Raw genomic sequence first — 18,125 nt, 5'->3', positions numbered from 1 at the left:
TGGAAAGATCGTAAAATATAAGGCTAGACTAGTAGCGAAAGGCTTTACACAGGTACGTGGTGTAGATTATAACGAAACATATTCACCTGTAGTTCGAAGCTCCACTTTGCGGCTGTTGTTCTCACTAGCTGCTGAATACGATTGGTATATTGATCAATGGGATGTAAATACTGCGTTTTTGTATGGTAAGTTAAAGGAGGATATTTACATGCTCCAGCCGAAAGGTGCAGTTGTCAAAGGTCAAGAAACCATGGTATGTAAATTGCAAAGGTCCTTGTATGGCCTGAAGCAAGCTTCGAATGCGTGGTTTAACGAATTAGATAGGACAATGTTAGATTTAGGTTTTGTACAGTCGAAAATAGAGCCATGTATGTATAGTAAAAACTCGGGTAACAATAAAAGAATTATTGTTGTAATATATGTAGATGATATATTTGTTTTCGGAAATAGTAAAGAGGAGAAGCACAATTTAAAAACAGGTCTTCTCGATAAGTTTAAGCTAAAAGATTTAGGTCCGGCTAGGCATGTTTTAGGAATGCGACTGAGAAGGGAAAATGGTGCAATATTTCTCGATCAGGAACAGTACATTCTGAATGTTTTGGATGAATTTGGGTTATCAGATTGTAAGCCTGCAGCAACTCCAATGGAGGTTGGGCTTAAGCTAGAAAAGGCGTCAGAGTCAGATACGAGTCATTTGCCGTACCAAAATCTGATAGGGTGTCTAAATTATTTAGCAGTTAATACAAGACCTGATATTGCACATGCTTTGAGTGTTTTGTCGCAATTTAATTCTGCTCATAATGAATTACACTACAAAGCTGCCCAAAGAGTACTGCGTTACTTGAAAGGAACGTCTAAACTTTGTTTAAAGTTTGAAAAGTCTGATAAAGTTACTTTACGTGGTTATGTAGATGCAGACTGGGGCGGTGCATATGACAGGAAGTCGTTTACTGGTTTAATTTTTAAACTAGGTCGTAATTTAATAACATGGGAGAGTAGAAAACAGCAATGCGTTTCATTGTCTTCTACAGAATCTGAATATGTAGGTCTATGTCAGGCGTCTAAGGAGGCGGTATATCTACGTAATTTGCTAGGTGAGTTCCTCTTAGTAAATGATGATTGTTTAATTAGTCCCGTTGTGGTGTATAATGACAATCAATCTTGTCATAAAATTGCAAATAATAAAATGAATCACAACAGAACTAAGCATATTGATATCAAGTATCATTATATAAGAGAGGCTATAGCAAATAATTTAGTAAAGATTGAATATATGCCAACTGAAAAAATGGTGGCAGATATTTTAACAAAATGTTTACATGGTCCTAAAATGAAACATTTTTTATCAGAATTATGTCTGAAGAAGATATTTGATTAAGGGGGCATAGGGCATAATATTGTACCTAATAGGAATATTGTGTGTTTGCCGTAGAACTAGTTTATAGTTATTTTATTTTTATAATCAAATATTTTCTAGAGTTTTATTTAATCTTATTGATTGATAGAAAATTGTAAAGGCGTGTTTATATTACAATGTAATAGGTTAAGGGCGCGATGTAAGGGCGTGTTTATATTACACTGTAATAAGTTAAGGGCACACTATGTTGTTTGCGATGTAATGGTTTAAGGGCGCGTATTAGAACGTGATATACTCGTATGTAAACTCATTACATCTAAAGTAAAGAAAGAATAAAAAAGCGTTCTATATTTGTAAGTCTGTCACTTATGAGTTGTCGTTATCGTTGGAAAAAGTAATGTCTTTCGGTTAAAATAATAAATTATATTTTATGTATTTATCAAGATTGAGTTTATTGAGCGATCCACCTCCTAATCATAAATAGATCCAGGCGGCGCAAGACCGTGGCGTGTGGAAGTCCCTACAAGAGACCTATGTCCAGCAGTGGACGTCTATTGGTTGATGATGATGAAGTATTTTTACGTTTTTAGGGTTCCGTATGACCAAATTAAAAACGGAACCCAAATGGATTACTCGTGAGTCGTGTGTCTGTCTGTCTCTCTGTCATAGCCAATTTCCTCTGAATCTACTAGACCATTAAGTTAAAATTTGACACACATATGATTTTCGGTTTTTGGAGTGCAAACTAGATTTTTTAGTTTTGCAAATTGTACCGTGTGATAGATAATATAACAGACCATCACATCCTATCTTAGATACTACTGAGCCTAAAATTTTGAAAAAAAAAACCGAAAATTGTTTATCTGATTTTAACAAGTACAGAAATCACTTTTTATCCTGGAAAATCAAAGAGTTCCCACGGAATTTTTAAAAACCTAAATCCTGGTCGATGAAGTCGTGAGCATTATCTGTTTAATACCAAGTTAACTTGCATCCCGGAGATAGATATGGGATACTTTTATCCCAGAATATGAAAGAGTTCCCATAGAATTTTAAAAATTTCGAAACTTACGCGAATGAAGTCGCGGCCTACATATTTTATACATAATAACTTTATAAAAGAACTTATTTTAGGGATCACTTGACAAAACTCACAAAAAATATTCTGAACATGAGCATAGAACCCCAGGACAAGCCCAAAGAACATCTGAGCTCACAAAAGCTGGACGCACTACGCGACATTCTTTCAAATCACAAGCCGATAAAAGTCAAACCAGTCAATGTTGAACTTCGACAACATTTCGAGTCTATGAAACAGAGATACGAGAAGAGTGCCAAAGAGAAAGAAATGAGAGAAGCTGAGATTAGACAAGAAATGGGAAGTAAGTATTATTTTATAATATAATACTGACAGTTGTCTGCGACTGAATTTACCGTTTAGTGTGTGTTCTAATTACATTAATATAAATTAGTAGAACATGTAAGAAATTTTCTATACCTATATTTGTATCAGTTTGAATCATCATCACCATCATCATCAAGCGATATACGTCCACAGCTGGACATAGGTCTCTTGAAGGTACTTCCACACGCCACGGTATTGCGTCGCCTGCATCCAGCGGCTCCCTGCGACTCGTCTGATATCGTCCGTCCACCTAGTGGGGGGTCTTCCAACGCTGCGTCTTCCGGTGCGCGGTTGCCATTCCAGCACCTTGGGGCCCCAACGTCTATCGGTTTTACGAACTATCAGTTTGAATAGAATTAGGTAAAAAGTTAAGGGTTCATCTTAGAAATCATGACCACAGTACAAAAAAAACCTGTTTCATGATAATCTAAAAAGAATTACACTAGTATTATAAATGCGAAAGTGTGTTCCTACTTCCTTTGTTTGTTGGTTTGTCCTTTAATCACGCCGCAACAGAGTACGATGGACGTAATTTTTGTATGGGTATAGTTAAAGACCTGGAGAAGTGACACAGGCAACTTTTTATCCAACGGGATTTTTAAAAAACTAAATCCACGCGGACGAAGTCACGGGCATCAGGTAAGTAAGTAGTAAGATATAAAAAAATGCCGAGTTAAACTTGACGAAATCTCCTATAACCATGTTTTTGAGGATAATCAGCGAAACATACATTGAAATTTTTACCTGATAGACAAAATGGCAAAACTTGTTAAATTAAATTCCAAAGATAAAATCATTCTTTGTTTTCACAGAACCCAACATACAAAAACCTGTGCCGATCTCGGTACAGCCAGCGCAACCTCAAATGCCTACAGTGAAGCTTGCGCAACCAATACCCTCTCCCGTCCCGCAAACTACGAGAACGCAACAAGATATGCCACCACAGGTTAAAATTGAAATCAAGAAGGATTCTAACGTCTTCATGGGTCAGAAATTTGGAGCGCCCACCGCTTTTGCCTGTTAGTAAATTTAAATGTTATATCAGTACCCTTATTATAAATGCGAAAGTGTGTTTGTTTGTTGGTTTGTCCTTTAATCACGTCGCAACGGTGCAACGGATTGATGTGATTTTTCCATGGGTATAGATAAAGACCTGGAGACCTAGGCTACTTTTTATCCCGGAAAATCAAAGAGTTCCCACGGGATTTTTAGAGAAAAAATTCCACGCGGATGAAGGCGCGGGCATCAGCTAGTATCTTATACTTTTCAGTTCTCCCCTCCAATTTTAATATGGGTACCCTTAAGTCAAGAGTGAATAGGCATCTTAGGGCATTATCACTAGCCAGCAAGTTGTTGCAGCCAAGCGCTAGTCTATAAATAAATAAAAAAATAGAAACAAACGTTGGTCGCGACTTCCTTCGCGATGTTTTTTTTTTCTTTTTTTTTTAAAGAATATCAGCCATGGTCCTTGACTAACATTCTCCTTTCCTCTCCAATTAAGCGTGAAGCTTGAGCTAGGAGTAGGTACGACAATAGTGCAACGGGTGGGGTTTTAACCGGCGACCTTTCGAATTTCAGTCCGCACCTTTAACCGTTGAGTTATTGAGGCTCAATGAATTTTTTTGCTTAGCAAGTTGTAAAAAAAGAATTGTTATACAATGAAGAGACACCACGTATAGTCATCCATACGAGTGAGCGAGACAGAGTGCAGTTTCATTGCACAGCTTTTTTATTTTACTTTGGGTAAATTATTTGAACCAGATATAGTAAGGCTGAGCTTCACAAGTATATTATTTCCTATCGTAAGACTGAGATCTATATAGTATACTTTGACTTTGCTTAGACAATAAGACGGTCAAAATGAGATAAATTGCCTAGAGTTTAGATAGAAACGAAACAGATTTATAACAGAAACCATTTTATCTCGTTTTAACTTTTAACTCTATAGATTGTTCTATAGATCTGACCCTAAGAAATAAAATGTTTCAGATACGCAACCGCACGTAGGCTCGGTTCCGAAGCCGGACATAGTGAAGGAATCGCCCATCAATATTCCCACTTATACCCCCGTCAGCAACGTGAAACCCGCCGCAGTCACCAAACCACCAGCTAATGTAGTCCGGACCTTATTCACTGACGGTAAGCAGTACAGACCTTTCATTATAACTTGCCCATTGCCGCCATGTTGGCACCAATGCTTTGTCAGGTTATTATTATGAAAAGTGCACAGAGAATTAAACCTCAGGAGTACGCATATACAAGGTTTTGCATGAAAACAAAATCGTAAAATGTTGGCGTGAAATGTGATTGGTGGACTCAAAAGTCTCGTAATCAAGACAATATGTGCGGAATGGGAATTCCGAATGGGCGTGGGCCGACTTTTATCCTAAGCAACTGCCTAAGCTTGGCGGTCGGGTGTGTCCGGCTATAAGGAATCTGTGGTAAAGTGTAATGGTGCCAACATTATGGCAAGGGACAAGTTATAATGAAAGGTCTGTAAAGTTCAGAATTGTTGCTACTCTTAAATCATTTTCATTCAGTGAAATTATTTTCTTCACAGTGATTTACTAGACGGTTTTGTTTTTCTGTGATATAACCATAAATTCACGGTTTACCTACTGCCAAATTTCATCATTCGAGGTCAATGGTAAATATTCTATAGGTTTTGATTCCCTTGACTGATCCTACAAGGGTTCCTTTTTCTCTGGAGATACTGAAGCCTAATAAATTAAATTAAATAATCTCTGTGAAATTTTCCTTCATTATTTTTTACAAGAAACTATAAGTTAGGTAGCTAGGTGTTACATATGATTTTTCACAGGCTTTTATTTCTATAGTCGAAAACCTAGTATAATTTGTATATCGTATTTCAGAAAGAGAAAAGCCAACAGGACTCCAAGATATACAAAATCAACAGCAGCCAACAATTGACGAGCAGCCAAAGCAGTTTAATCCTAACATCAACCCGTACACCAAGAGCCAACTGAGGAAGTTTATTCTGAAAGAGTCATCGAATGAAAATGTACCGCAAGCGAACGAACCCAAGAGTGATGCTAACACGTTTATGGGTCAAAATATTTGCTCGCCAACCGCCTTTGCCTGTAAGTGTAATCTTTTGAAGTGCAACTTCTTTACTTTTTGAAGTGTTAACACTCGAATTCTGTCAACATTGGTTAAATGTAAAATCTCAATAGGTAGTAGTAGTCAAACAGTGTAGGGTGCTTACCCTACACTGTTTTAACAGTTGGATTTATATGAAAAAGACTTGTCTTAATAATGTGACATTTTATTTCAGTTGCGAAGCCAAATGCATCCGCTCCAACCGCAATATTTGGCTCCAAACCTGCTGATGTTACGAACACGTTCAGTAAAGCCGTTCCTGAGTCTGTGGCTACTGCCACATCCACTGTGAACCCGAAGTCCAGCGAAACCGGCGAACCGGAAGCGGATGCGCCCTCAAATGACGAGAATAAACCAAAAGAAGAAAAACCTATTACTAACATGTTCACTTTGAAGACCACACCGTTCAGTGTCAAAAGTCAAAATGTTCCCGATGTCTTAAAGAGCAGTGGACAAGGTTTCGTCTTTGGTAAAGCGGATAGTAAAGCTACTGAGGGAAGCGACAAACCTAAGGAAAGTAATTCTGTTAAAGCTTCCACCTCTGAGGAGAAGCCAACCATAAATAATAGAAAGGAGGAAATAAAACCAGTTACACAGATGGTAAACATACCACCTGCGCAGTCTGTTATTTTTGGTAGAGTATTCATGGTTCCCATTATAATATATTTATAGATACAATACATTTAAATAACAATGTTACTTGCTGACGTGGCTCGGCTTTGCTCAGTCAGTTCTCGCTTAAGTTATAAAGCGAAAATGTAAATTCTGTTTTATTCCCTATCCCGTGCGAATATCGATAAATCCAGGATTATTCCTACATTATAAAGAAAACTTCTGTGCTGGGTGATAATGAGTCAGGACTTCTTCTTCATAAACTAGCTGTTTTGCCCTGGATTCGTTTAAGTAAAAATTCTGAATGCCTTGGCCTAGAAGGGTTATGGCAGATTATTATTATATCTTTAATCTAAGTAAAAGGTAAACATTTCTTTAAAAAAACTCTTAACGAAATTAACAGATTTAAAAGTAGTTGAATAACAAGTGAATTTATTTACCAACTAGCTTATGCCGGCGACTTCGTCCGCGTGGAATTAGGTTTTTTTTTAATTCCCGCGGGAACTCTTTGAATTTACGGCATAAAAAGTAGCCTACATAATGACCTGGATGGGTTTTATGGGTATACCCATGCAAAAAATCACGTCAATCCGTTGCACCGTTGCGACCTGATTGAAGGACAAACCAATAAACCAACAAACAAACATTCGCATTTATAATAAGGGTACTGATGGCACATTATTGTTTTTTAGTGGATCTAAAGAAACCAGCAGCAGAGGCTAAAGTGGAAAAGGTACCATCGTTATTGTTTGATGTTTCCACCGCAGCACCGCCGCCTGCAGGTACTTGCAAATTTTTTGTACGTAGTGCTTGCTGATGGTGATTAATGTAACTAATGGTGGTGGTCCAATCTGAAGTTGTAACACGGCGATTCGCGCAGTCATAGATAAAAAATTATACACAAGCCCGGCTGAGATCTGTTTTTATACAATGCACATTGTGCAGTCATTCGCATTGCGCAGTCGTGCGCCTCGTGTTCAAATTGGACTTGACTTTTGAGCGCACTGTACTTTGAACTTAAATAAATCCGCATTAAACTGTTAATTTCTATCATTGTTTTGTAATATTTCAGAATTCTCAATTCTAAATTGCAGGATCAAAACACCAATTCGAATTTGGACCAGTGACAACTCAACAATCAGTGGTTGAAGTATCAAAACAAGCGGTTGTACAAGAAAGCTCACCAAAATTGGCTACTTCCGAACCAGCCTTAACACCGACTGCGGAAGCTACTGTCTCCGTAGCGACTCCTGCTTCAACTCCAACTGTTACTACTACGTCCACCTCTAAGCCTCTTACATTGTCATCTGATACTGAAACGACGCCTACTGTAACCATATCGATACCTTTAAAACATTCAGAGGCCGAGAATGTGACAAATAAGGAACAAAATGTGCCAACTGATTTAAGTGCTACAAATTCTCCAAGTGTCACAACTTCCAGCGATTTCAGTTCAACCGACTCCATATTCGCTCCTGCGGCTACGTCGGATTCACCGCCCACTCCAAGTACTGACGACTCAAAGCCGAGTATATTCAGCACACCTACTTCTGTATTCGAAAGTAATACAGCTTTTGGATCGACTCAACCATCAGCTTTCGCTTCAAACGCGTCGTCAATTTTCGCTTCGGCGTCTGCCTCAGCGTTTGGACCGCAGACCACAAAAGCGTCTCTATTTAGTCCGAGTACTACATCCCAGAGTATATTTGGTACGCCCTCAGTAACTACAACGTCTGTGTTCGGGAATGCTCCGTCAGCGCAAAGCATTTTCAGTTCGGCATCCTCGTCGATATTTGGTGGTACTCCGACGACGACCCAGAATATTTTTGGAACGTCCACGACGCAGGCGTCAGTTTTCGGGGGCGGTCAGTCTGTGTTTGGAACCTCGGGGAGTCCTAATCAAGTTTTCGGGACGCCAGCGACTCAAACGTCTATATTTGGTGCCCCGACGACACCTACAACACAAGCGTCGGTATTTGGAAGTCCGACACAAACGACTCAGGTAAATACTTTAATATCTACTGGTCAAAAATTCTTTGTAAACATTCTCGCAGGACGCTTAAAACTTGCGCTGAAAGCAATTAATTTTTTAGTATGGAAATGACGTTTGTTTATTCGTCGTATTACGTCGGCTGTTTTGGATTTGAACATGGATATCGTTTTCTTAATGAGCACCCTGAAAAACCTCTGGAATCGGATTCCAGAGGTTTTAGTTGCAGGCTTGCAACTAAAGCCGACTGCATACGGTGCTGCCCGCAATGACGTACATAGTTATTGAAGGCTGGCCGCTTTTTATATTATTGTACAGTCGTCTGAGTTCTGCTTTATATTTTCTAATGAAGCGGAAAAAAGCTCTGATGTCACTTCCGTTAATATATATTTTCTCGCTAGCTGATGCCCGCGACTTCGTCCTCGTGGAATTAGGTTTTTTAAAAATCCCGTGGGAACTCTTTGATTTTGCGGGATAAAAAGTAGCTTATGTCACTCTCCGGGTCTTTATCTATACCCATGCAGAAGTTACGTTAATCCGTTGCACCGTTGCGACGTGATAGAAGGACAAACAAACAAACTAACACACTTTCGCATTTATAGTAAGGGTACTGATTAGTTTCCATTTTCATAATTCTATACGGCGATTGTTTACATACTGTTACTACGATGTTTTGAATCAAGTGATATATTTAATTGTTTATAACGTACATATCTCCGAACAGTTAGAGGTGCATGCCCGCGATCGAACCCCCGGCCATTCGGGATCCGGAGGAGGTGGACGTCGTAACCACTAGGCTATCACAGCTCGATTCCAGTCGTTATTAAATTATGATAAAATTCCCTTACAAGTTGAGTTTAACGCATTCAATCGTATGCAGGCGTCAGTGTTTGGCTCGCCGACGCCGGCTACTCAAGCGTCAGTGTTCGGAGCGCCGACCACCACACAGAGCTCGCTGTTTGGCGGCGCAGAGTCCAACTTGTTCGCCTCTGCCACCATATCCACCACTAGTGCCCCGACGCAAGCGAGCGGTGGAAATATCTTCGGCGGAGGGTAAGTAACACTTCTTTAAAGGCCTCATACAACGGTGAGCTCCGCAGTAAGAACGCCTTTATACAGTTCCTTACGCAGTATTCTATAGTTCTCGACAGGATGAGATGGCAATCGGGGTGCTGGTCGTTACCTCCCCGATTGCAATTTCAACCTGTCGCGTACTATACGTGATCTTGGCGCGAACGCGCGCGCGCCAAATAACAACATGTCATACCCTTGTCATACATAATATTGAAGTTCACAATCGCGTTTTCGAATCGCCTATATAAGACGTCGCCAAGCAAAACCAGTCGTCTAACAAAACCTCTGTTTGTGATCAGATAAAAAAGTTTTCTTTTTGCAGTTCATCAGGCTCGGTATTTGGTAACAGTACCAATATATTTAGCGGCAAATCCACCTTCAGCGGCTCCAACCCTACGGCGGCCAGTATATTTGGAGGCGGAACTGCCTTCGGACAGAAGCCGGCCAATGATTTCTGGAGTGGCGGCAGCAACACTGGGGGATTCGGAAATTCTGCATTTGGTAATTTTTTATCATATTTAATACTAGCTGATGCCCGCGACTTCGTCCGCGTGGATTTAGCGTTTTCAAATCCTGTGGGAATCCTTTCATTTTCCGGAATAAAAAGTGGCACTTTGTGTTAATCCAGGGTATAATCTCAAGAGCCTCAATAGCTCAACCGGTAAAGGAGTGGACTGAAAACCGAAAGGTCGACGGTTCAAACCCCGCCCGTTGCACTATTGTCGTACCTACTCCTAGCACAAGCCTGACGCTTTAGTTGGAAAGGAAAGGAATATTAGTCATTTAACATGGCTAATATTCTTTTTATAAAAAAAAATCTATATTCATTCCAAATTTCAGCCAAATCCGTCCAGTAGTTTTTACGTGAAAGAGTAACAAACACATACATATTCAAAATTCTTTGATCTTTTATCGTTATGTATTTTATGTCTTTTTTCTTGTACCTTTATTCGTATTTAAATTTATTATTAATCATCTAGTTAGTGTAAGTGGCACTGCCGTTCTAATTAGATATAAAATAAATAAAAAATACTTTACCCTTTATAATATTGGTGTGTCAAGCTATTATTTTAAAAATACCAGAATAAATTCAGGCACTCACGTCGCATTCATTCGTACGCTACATTCTTTTGTATTAAAATCAAGATCTGTATATCCGGTGTGCCCAGGATAGAAGTTAACCCATCCCAAGTGTTAAGAGGCACTGCCATACCCTTTCCAGGTTAGCCCGCTTCCATCTTAGACTGCATCATCACTTGAGTTAGCGAATCATCCCACCACCAGTGGGATGATTTGCTAACTCAGTGTCTTACAATGATAACCACCGAGCTTATTTGACATTGGTTGGTCCTGCTGCTGCTTCACAGTGATATTCAAATAATTATTCGTAGAAAACCTTCAATGGACTAAAATAAGTGTGACATGAGCTCCGTGGCTATCAGTCAGTGTTACGGAAACGTTTAAGTGCGGAAACCAGCCCAGAATGAAGAAAGAAAGAAAGAATCAGTCAGTGTTAGACACTGAGTTTGCGAATCAGTGGGCTGGTGAGGTTGCAGTCAAGGGCTAACTTGTATCTGAATAATAAAAAAGACTATTCCTTAAAGATAATGATGTGTCAAATGGTTCGTGCAAACACGGCCAAAGTCGGCCAGCTTTGGTAGGATGCCAAGCGCATCTGTGTAGGATCCTACTTGGTATCGAGTCTTGCTCAAGGCACTAGGGCTGACTTACTTTAACTTTGCTTAAAGTCAAAGATTTTGACCCGGCTTACTATGCGCTGTGATCAGGACAAGCAGCCACCACGCAAGCGTCGTCCATCTTCGGCAGCTCAGGCGGCAGCTTCAGCACACCGACCCCCGGCCAGCCGTTCGGGAGTCCGCAGGGACCATTCAGCGGTGGTGATGCTAAGCCTTCCGTGTTCGGAACTCCCCAGCAGCAACCTGGTTCGTTTAAATCTATCTTTACTATTCTTTTTTAAGCTCTAGACAAGACACGCCACGGTCTTGCGCCGCCTGAATCCAGCAGCTCCCTGCGACTCGTCTGATGTCGTGCGTCCACCTAGTGAGGGCGCCTTCCAACACTGCATCTTCCGATGGGAGGTCGCCATTCCAGCACCTTGGGACCCCAACGTCTATCGGTTTTACGAACTATGTGCCCTGCCCATTGCCACTTCAGCTCCGCAACCCGTTGAGCTATGTCAGTTACTCTGATTACTACTTCTGATTTGATAACGCAGAGAAACTCCAAGCATAGCTCTTCCATCGCCCGCTGTGTGACTGAGCTTTCTTGTGAGGCCCATAGTTAGCGGCCATGTCTCGGATCCATATGTCATCACTGGCAACACGCACTGTTCGAAGACTTTGGCCTTCAAGCATCGAGGAATTTTGGACTATAGCCTAGCTAGTTAAGATATTTCTACAAAGTGAGAGATCTGAGAAGGGCCATTTTTTTTTTTTAAAGAATAGCCATGTTAAATGACTAATATTCCCCTTTCCTCTCCAACTAAGCGTCAGGCTTGTGCTAGGTCGACCTTTCAGTTTTCAGTCCACCCCTTTACCGATTGAGCTATTGAGGCTCATACGGCTCATTTTGTTGCGACACCTCGACGTAATTTCTTAGTTGGGTTAGATTAGGTTAGCTTTCGTTACTGACGCAGACGTTAGGTTAGGTCAAAATGTACGGACCTAATAGTTTTAGTAATAATTCTAATTCAAAATTCCTCTGGCTGCCTCAAAACGTATTTAATTATTTAAGTACATACAGAAACGGGCGTCTTTGAGTCTACCATTTGATACAAAAGTAAATAAAGCTAAGTTTGAGTTGTTATCTAAGACACTGCGCCTCGACTCTGCTTAGGTGTACGACAATGATTTCTATAGACTGGTAACGGCTTCCATATTTTGGAGCATGCTCGAGCATGTTTCGTATCACCAAAAGGTGCATAAACACCGCGCCAGTATCTATAGTACGCGACAGGTCGAGATGGTAATCAGGGAGGAAACACTGCACACCCCCCGCGCTAACTCGGTGCGAGCGCGGGTGACATGCAGTTGTGCGAGGCATCCCCCCCGCCTCATACTCCGATTGCCATCTCAACCTGTCGTGGACTATGTGTAGTCTATACCGCTACACACACACACAAACATACGGAACTGTTTTCATTTTTTCAAATAAGAATGTAAAAGCTTTGCATATCTGGAGTGTACGATACGAATGAAATTGGTTTTATTGCAGCTTTTGGGGCGAATTCGGCGTTTGGATCTAAACCAGTTTTCGGCGGATCACCCACGTAAATATACAGATTAATTACCTATCATCCATTACTGAGCACATAAAAGCCATTGGTCCTACGCCTGGTCTCTCTCCGGTTGTGTCGGATTACCGACCGGCGTGTGAGAGTACTGGAGAGCACAGTTGCCTAGTCTTCGTTAAAGCTTACTGCATAGTCTTAAATTCGGACACGGACAGCAGAACACTTGACAGCAGAACCTTCATGAAAGTGTCAACAATAGTAACTGTTGTTGACACTTTCATGAATTGAGATTGATGTTGCTGAATTTTGTATAACTGTTATACAAAATTTCAACTCGGTAATAATTTTTATAATAACAGGTATGGCTTCCTATGCCGCAATCTAATAACAATCGGCGCCATCTACCGTCGGTCATTTATCGACTATAAAGTTCGACAAGTACCTTCTTGTAGTGCAGATAACGGGTACGAACCACGATTAATTTGATGATTTTATTTGTCGATATTTCACCAAATTAATCGTGGTATGTACCCGTTATCTACATTATAGTTTGCCGTTAAACCACGAAAAAAGCTTAAAATCATTACCTTGTAGATTCGGCTCTACGGCATTCGGTGGATTCAATAAAAGCCCCAGTAGCGGGTTCGGTGCCCCGGCTGCCTTTGGGGGCGGCGCTTTCGGAGGATCATCCTTTGGCAATACTTCACCGGGAAAAGGATTTGGCACTGCTGCGCCAAGTAAGTGATGGAATGTTAAAGCTAGCTATAGCAGCGTTGCGCGCTTGCTTTAGAAAGTACTAAATGCCTTTTATTTTCCCTGGGGAAAATGCACTTACACATCAAAATTCAAAATGTTCAAAATCAGGACTTATTTTCTGAAAAACTTTCCAGCCCACAATCAAGTCAAAATTGGAATATGAAAAAAATACAGGTGGACGTTTACGGTAAAAGACATCATCGTTAAAGAAAATTCTGATTAATTATCCTGGATATCTATAGGCACATTCTTAGCACCACCACTTTAGGCCGCATCATCACTTGCCACAGGTTTGATTGCAGCCAAGCCAATTTCACGGACTCGTACGAAGCGATTCGCTTCCTCGTTTCTAATACACACTGCTATAATATGGAATACCCTTCCAGCTTCCGTTTTCCATGTCAGATACAATAATAGGGCCGATTCTCTAGTACACAATCTCTAAACTAAACTAAATTAACAGGTCTAAATCTAGTGCTTTCCTTTTCCGCAAGCAACATTATGAAAGGGATAGCAATAGATTTAGACGTACCATTTTAGTTTAGCTTAGAGTTTGTGTACAACGGAATTAGCCACATTGGCACATTAAAAAAACCGGCCAAGTGCGAGTCAGGCTCGCACAACGAGGGTTCCATACAACAGTCGTATTTTTTCGACATTTTGCACGATAATTCAAAAACTATAATGCAATAAAATAAATAAAATCTGTTTTAGAATGTACAAGTGAAGACCTTTCATATGATACTCCACTTGATATAGTTATCTTACTTCGAAAATTGAAAATACTAATTGGAAATAGTAGTTTATGACCACAATTTAATTTTTTTTCGTGTAATGTAACCACAAATTCACGGTTTTCAGATTTTTCCCCTAATGCCAGCTATAAGACCTACCTACCTGCCAAATTTCATGATTCTAGGTCAACGGGTAGTACCCTGTAGGTTTCTTGACAGACAGACAGACAACAAAGTGATCTTATAAGGGTTCCGTTTTTCCTTTTGAGGTACGGAACCCTAAAAAGAGTGAATAGGCACCTTCCAGGCAGGCGCGCTCCACCACCATCATCTATTATTTGGTGTGATTGCAGTCAAGCGCATGTCTATTTATCAAGTGCTAGTCGGAATCCGTACCATCCATACAAGAAATAACACTTTTTTAAGTTTCAGGCGGCCATTTTGAAAATTTTATTATTTGTTATAGCGGCAATAGAAATTACACCTGCGGTGTAAATTTCAACTCTACCTTAATAAGTACAGTTCACGAGATACAGCCCGCTGACAGACAGATGGACGAACGGGCGGACCTCCGTCCGTCTGTCTGTCAGCGGCCTGCGGAGGCTTAGTAATAGACCCTTGGGACGAATCCCTGAAAGTGTTAGTCTATAAAGGAAAAAAACCCATTAAAGCATTTTTATTTTTGGTTCAGGTTTCGGTCCACCGGCTCAATCCAACGCCACGTTCGAGAATCTCGCCACACAGAACACCCTCACCTTCGGTAACCTGGCGCAGCAGTCTGGCCAACCGTCTCAAGCCACTCCCGGCTTCAATGCGTGAGTATACTTTGGCCTCGTTGACGTAATGGCCGTAGATTGCGGTCCCGTCGGATTATGAGTGAAGGAATGTAGTGCATCTCTACCTGTTTGCGCACACACTAATTTATCTGCGTAGTTATCCGAAACTGGACCACCAGTAGGATCATTACTTCCGAGTGAGTCCAAGAACTTTTCACCTGGTTCCTTAATCATATTATACGGTGTTTTTTAACTGGGACAGATAGGGAAATCCAAAAACATCACTATCCATATTATAAATGCGAAAGTTTTTAATGGATATATGTATGTAATAACGACCTGCGAATTACACAAGCTTAAATCCACGCGAACAAAGTCGCGGGCATCAGTTAGTAGGAGATACAGGGAAACTGTCTTAGGAAACACTAGAATTTAGATCTTTTATATGAAAACAGTTTTGGCAAAATAAATTTTTTTGGTCAAGCGTGAGTTGTCTAAAAATTAACAAGACTACATTTTTTATATGCTGATCAACTCAATTTAGGTACGTCTGGTGGCACTGGGATCTTGGACCAAAAACCATCGTCTTTAATGAATGCCTCATTGCCTGCAGGTCTCCTTCATTCACTGGCTGGCGAGGCTGATGACTGCTCTACAAGAAACATACTGTGAAAACGATAAGCATTGATGGACGCTGCTTGTTCGTGTTTGATCATATTATTAAATTATCATGGACATAGCAAAGTATTATACAGTTATTTTAAAATTATAAATTTGTGCAGAATCTGAATGTTATTAAATGCCATTTCAAAAAAAAATTTTTCAGAAAAATTTCGAACTTCTATTTTTTGCATAAGTACTTATTGTCACTTTCCAGGCTTTCAAATCGTTAGAGTAGAACCTACTGATCTCTACTAATAAAAGTACGCTGGAGCTGCGATTGCCGTTTTTAAAGCAACTTCATTTTCGCCATTTCGGAGCTGATGGGGCAGTGAGCGTCACGTGAGCGTTCTGAACTAGTGAAATGACGAGACATCTGTCAATTTTGATTCCCGGTACGCTTGCTGGGGCACAAATAAAATAAATGTAATTTTGTATGACACACAATTCCAGCGTACTTCATGAAATTTTACACGTATAGGTACGCGACAGGTCGAGATAGCAATCGGGGTGGTGACGCCACACACCCGCTATAGGTACTCGACAGGTCGAGATAGCAATCGGGGTGGTAACGCCCCACACACCCGCATTAACGTTTGGGATCGTGCGGGTGTGCGGGGCGTCTCCCCGCCTCATACCCAGATTGCCAACTCAACCTGTCGCAAACGCGGTTTTCTCTATAACGTTGAGCTTTAGAAAAATAACTGGGTCTTTAGAAACCTAAATCCACGAAGTCACGAGCATCAGCTAGTCATGAAATAAAATGGAAATATTTATTAAATAAGGATTATAGAAATAATAGATTTTTAGAATATTTATTTATTACAGTACAAATATGCAAAATTCGTTAATATAAAAATAATTCATATACCTACTAAAATCACACATCAACTATTTGCAGGATATAAAAAACCATATCACTTTTTACTTAAGTTTGCCTCAAATGGGGCCTAAATATTTAAAGCACTTAATTAAATGAGGTAACCTTATCTTACATGTCACGAAATATTCGTATGAATCATATTTTGGCAAAATTATTCTAAAATACATACATACATATAAAAAAGAATATTCCTTCGTCATCTATGCATTGCGCATGCATCCGATTGATATATTTTGATATTGATAATTATAGGGATAACAATTAATACACTTAGCAGTTACAATAAAAATAATAATTAAACAGTAAACACTTATAAATAACCTTTATAAGAAAATTATTAAGTAAAATACATGTCATATCATTTAATTTAATTTGTTTTAATTTAATGTTGGTTTTTTTTACTTTTAATTTAATCGAATTAGATAAGGCTAGCTACAAGTTTCACTGTAATATTTTTATTTTCTGATTTATTAAAGTACTCTTATTAAATAAATGTTATCTTTGTCATACAAATTCAATAGTGCATTGCAATTAAAATAAAAAATACAATTCATTATATTACATCCATTTGATTTGATTCTTACATTGGACAATAGAAATTCGATACTACATTAAACTTATTTTACATAGATTAATAAAATTGGAGCACGCTTTACAAGCAATAAGTAACTAGTTAGTGTCTTAAATCATTTTTTTTCGGAAATAGGCACCTTAAACTCACATTTCTGTATATTTATTTGTACTTACAGTATAAAATATATTTCTAACAGGACTGTTCGACGTAAATGCGTTTTAGTCGGCTGTACACTAGAAAACTATAGTCGAATTTTAATTAAGCAACATGTTTTGACATTAGCTAATGTCAAATCGTATATTAATGATGCCATATTTAAGATAATAGTAATGTATCTGGTTCAGTTGTGTCATATGAATGAGTCAATGAACTCTATTGAGTAATTAGGTCGTCTTAGATGTTGCTAAACAATTTACAGCAGGTGATTGAGGTTTTTTTTTATAATTTTTATACTACTAATTCCATTGAACCGTCGACAATGTATGACACCTTTCTAAAGTTACCCTAGCCACTGTATCAACTAAGTTGGTGATTTTTAGCAATATCTTTTTACCCCCCACACTATTTATTTTTCATCAAAATCTGGTAGCACTGGAAATATCAAAATGTTGTTCAATTAAAAATTTAACTATAGTCATTTTTCCATAGTCTGTGACCTGCAAACAAAACACAACATAAGCATAATACCAGTTCAGAATCATAAACCCAACTAAGAGTGGGAACTCACGGAGCGGTTTTCACCAGCGCCCGCCGCGGTTGGGACCGCAATACTCGTACGATCACGAAATACATCGAAATATGGATAACAATTTTCACGACGCAATTTATTCCGAGTGGGCGGGTTCCGCTGCGCCGGCGGGCAACTTGTAGAATCGCGCGGGCCTCGGTCGCCCGCAAGAAGTAATTCTTTGCAGTCGTAAATAACCGCCGG

General features: G+C 39.6%; 1 protein-coding gene across 1 annotated transcript in view; it reads left to right on the top strand.

The window, feature by feature from the left end:
* Nup214 (nuclear pore complex protein Nup214) overlaps positions 1–17,059 on the top strand; it is a 30,196-nt gene extending 13,137 nt beyond the window's left edge. Inside the window, exons 17-30 of the mRNA XM_069502448.1 lie at positions 2,492–2,739; positions 3,575–3,781; positions 4,752–4,901; positions 5,636–5,863; positions 6,058–6,516; positions 7,187–7,276; positions 7,589–8,496; positions 9,365–9,537; positions 9,881–10,059; positions 11,346–11,501; positions 12,793–12,847; positions 13,406–13,548; positions 14,993–15,116; positions 15,691–17,059. Of these exons, the coding sequence (XP_069358549.1) occupies positions 2,492–2,739; positions 3,575–3,781; positions 4,752–4,901; positions 5,636–5,863; positions 6,058–6,516; positions 7,187–7,276; positions 7,589–8,496; positions 9,365–9,537; positions 9,881–10,059; positions 11,346–11,501; positions 12,793–12,847; positions 13,406–13,548; positions 14,993–15,116; positions 15,691–15,721 (3,151 nt within the window). The 3' untranslated portion in view covers positions 15,722–17,059. The remainder of the gene's footprint in view (positions 1–2,491; positions 2,740–3,574; positions 3,782–4,751; positions 4,902–5,635; positions 5,864–6,057; positions 6,517–7,186; positions 7,277–7,588; positions 8,497–9,364; positions 9,538–9,880; positions 10,060–11,345; positions 11,502–12,792; positions 12,848–13,405; positions 13,549–14,992; positions 15,117–15,690) is intronic.
* Positions 17,060–18,125: the final 1,066 nt, after the last annotated feature.

Source organism: Maniola hyperantus, chromosome 13, assembly GCF_902806685.2.
Source record: "Maniola hyperantus chromosome 13, iAphHyp1.2, whole genome shotgun sequence".
NCBI lineage: Eukaryota > Metazoa > Arthropoda > Insecta > Lepidoptera > Nymphalidae > Maniola > Maniola hyperantus.
This window is presented reverse-complemented; position numbering and strand designations above follow the sequence as displayed.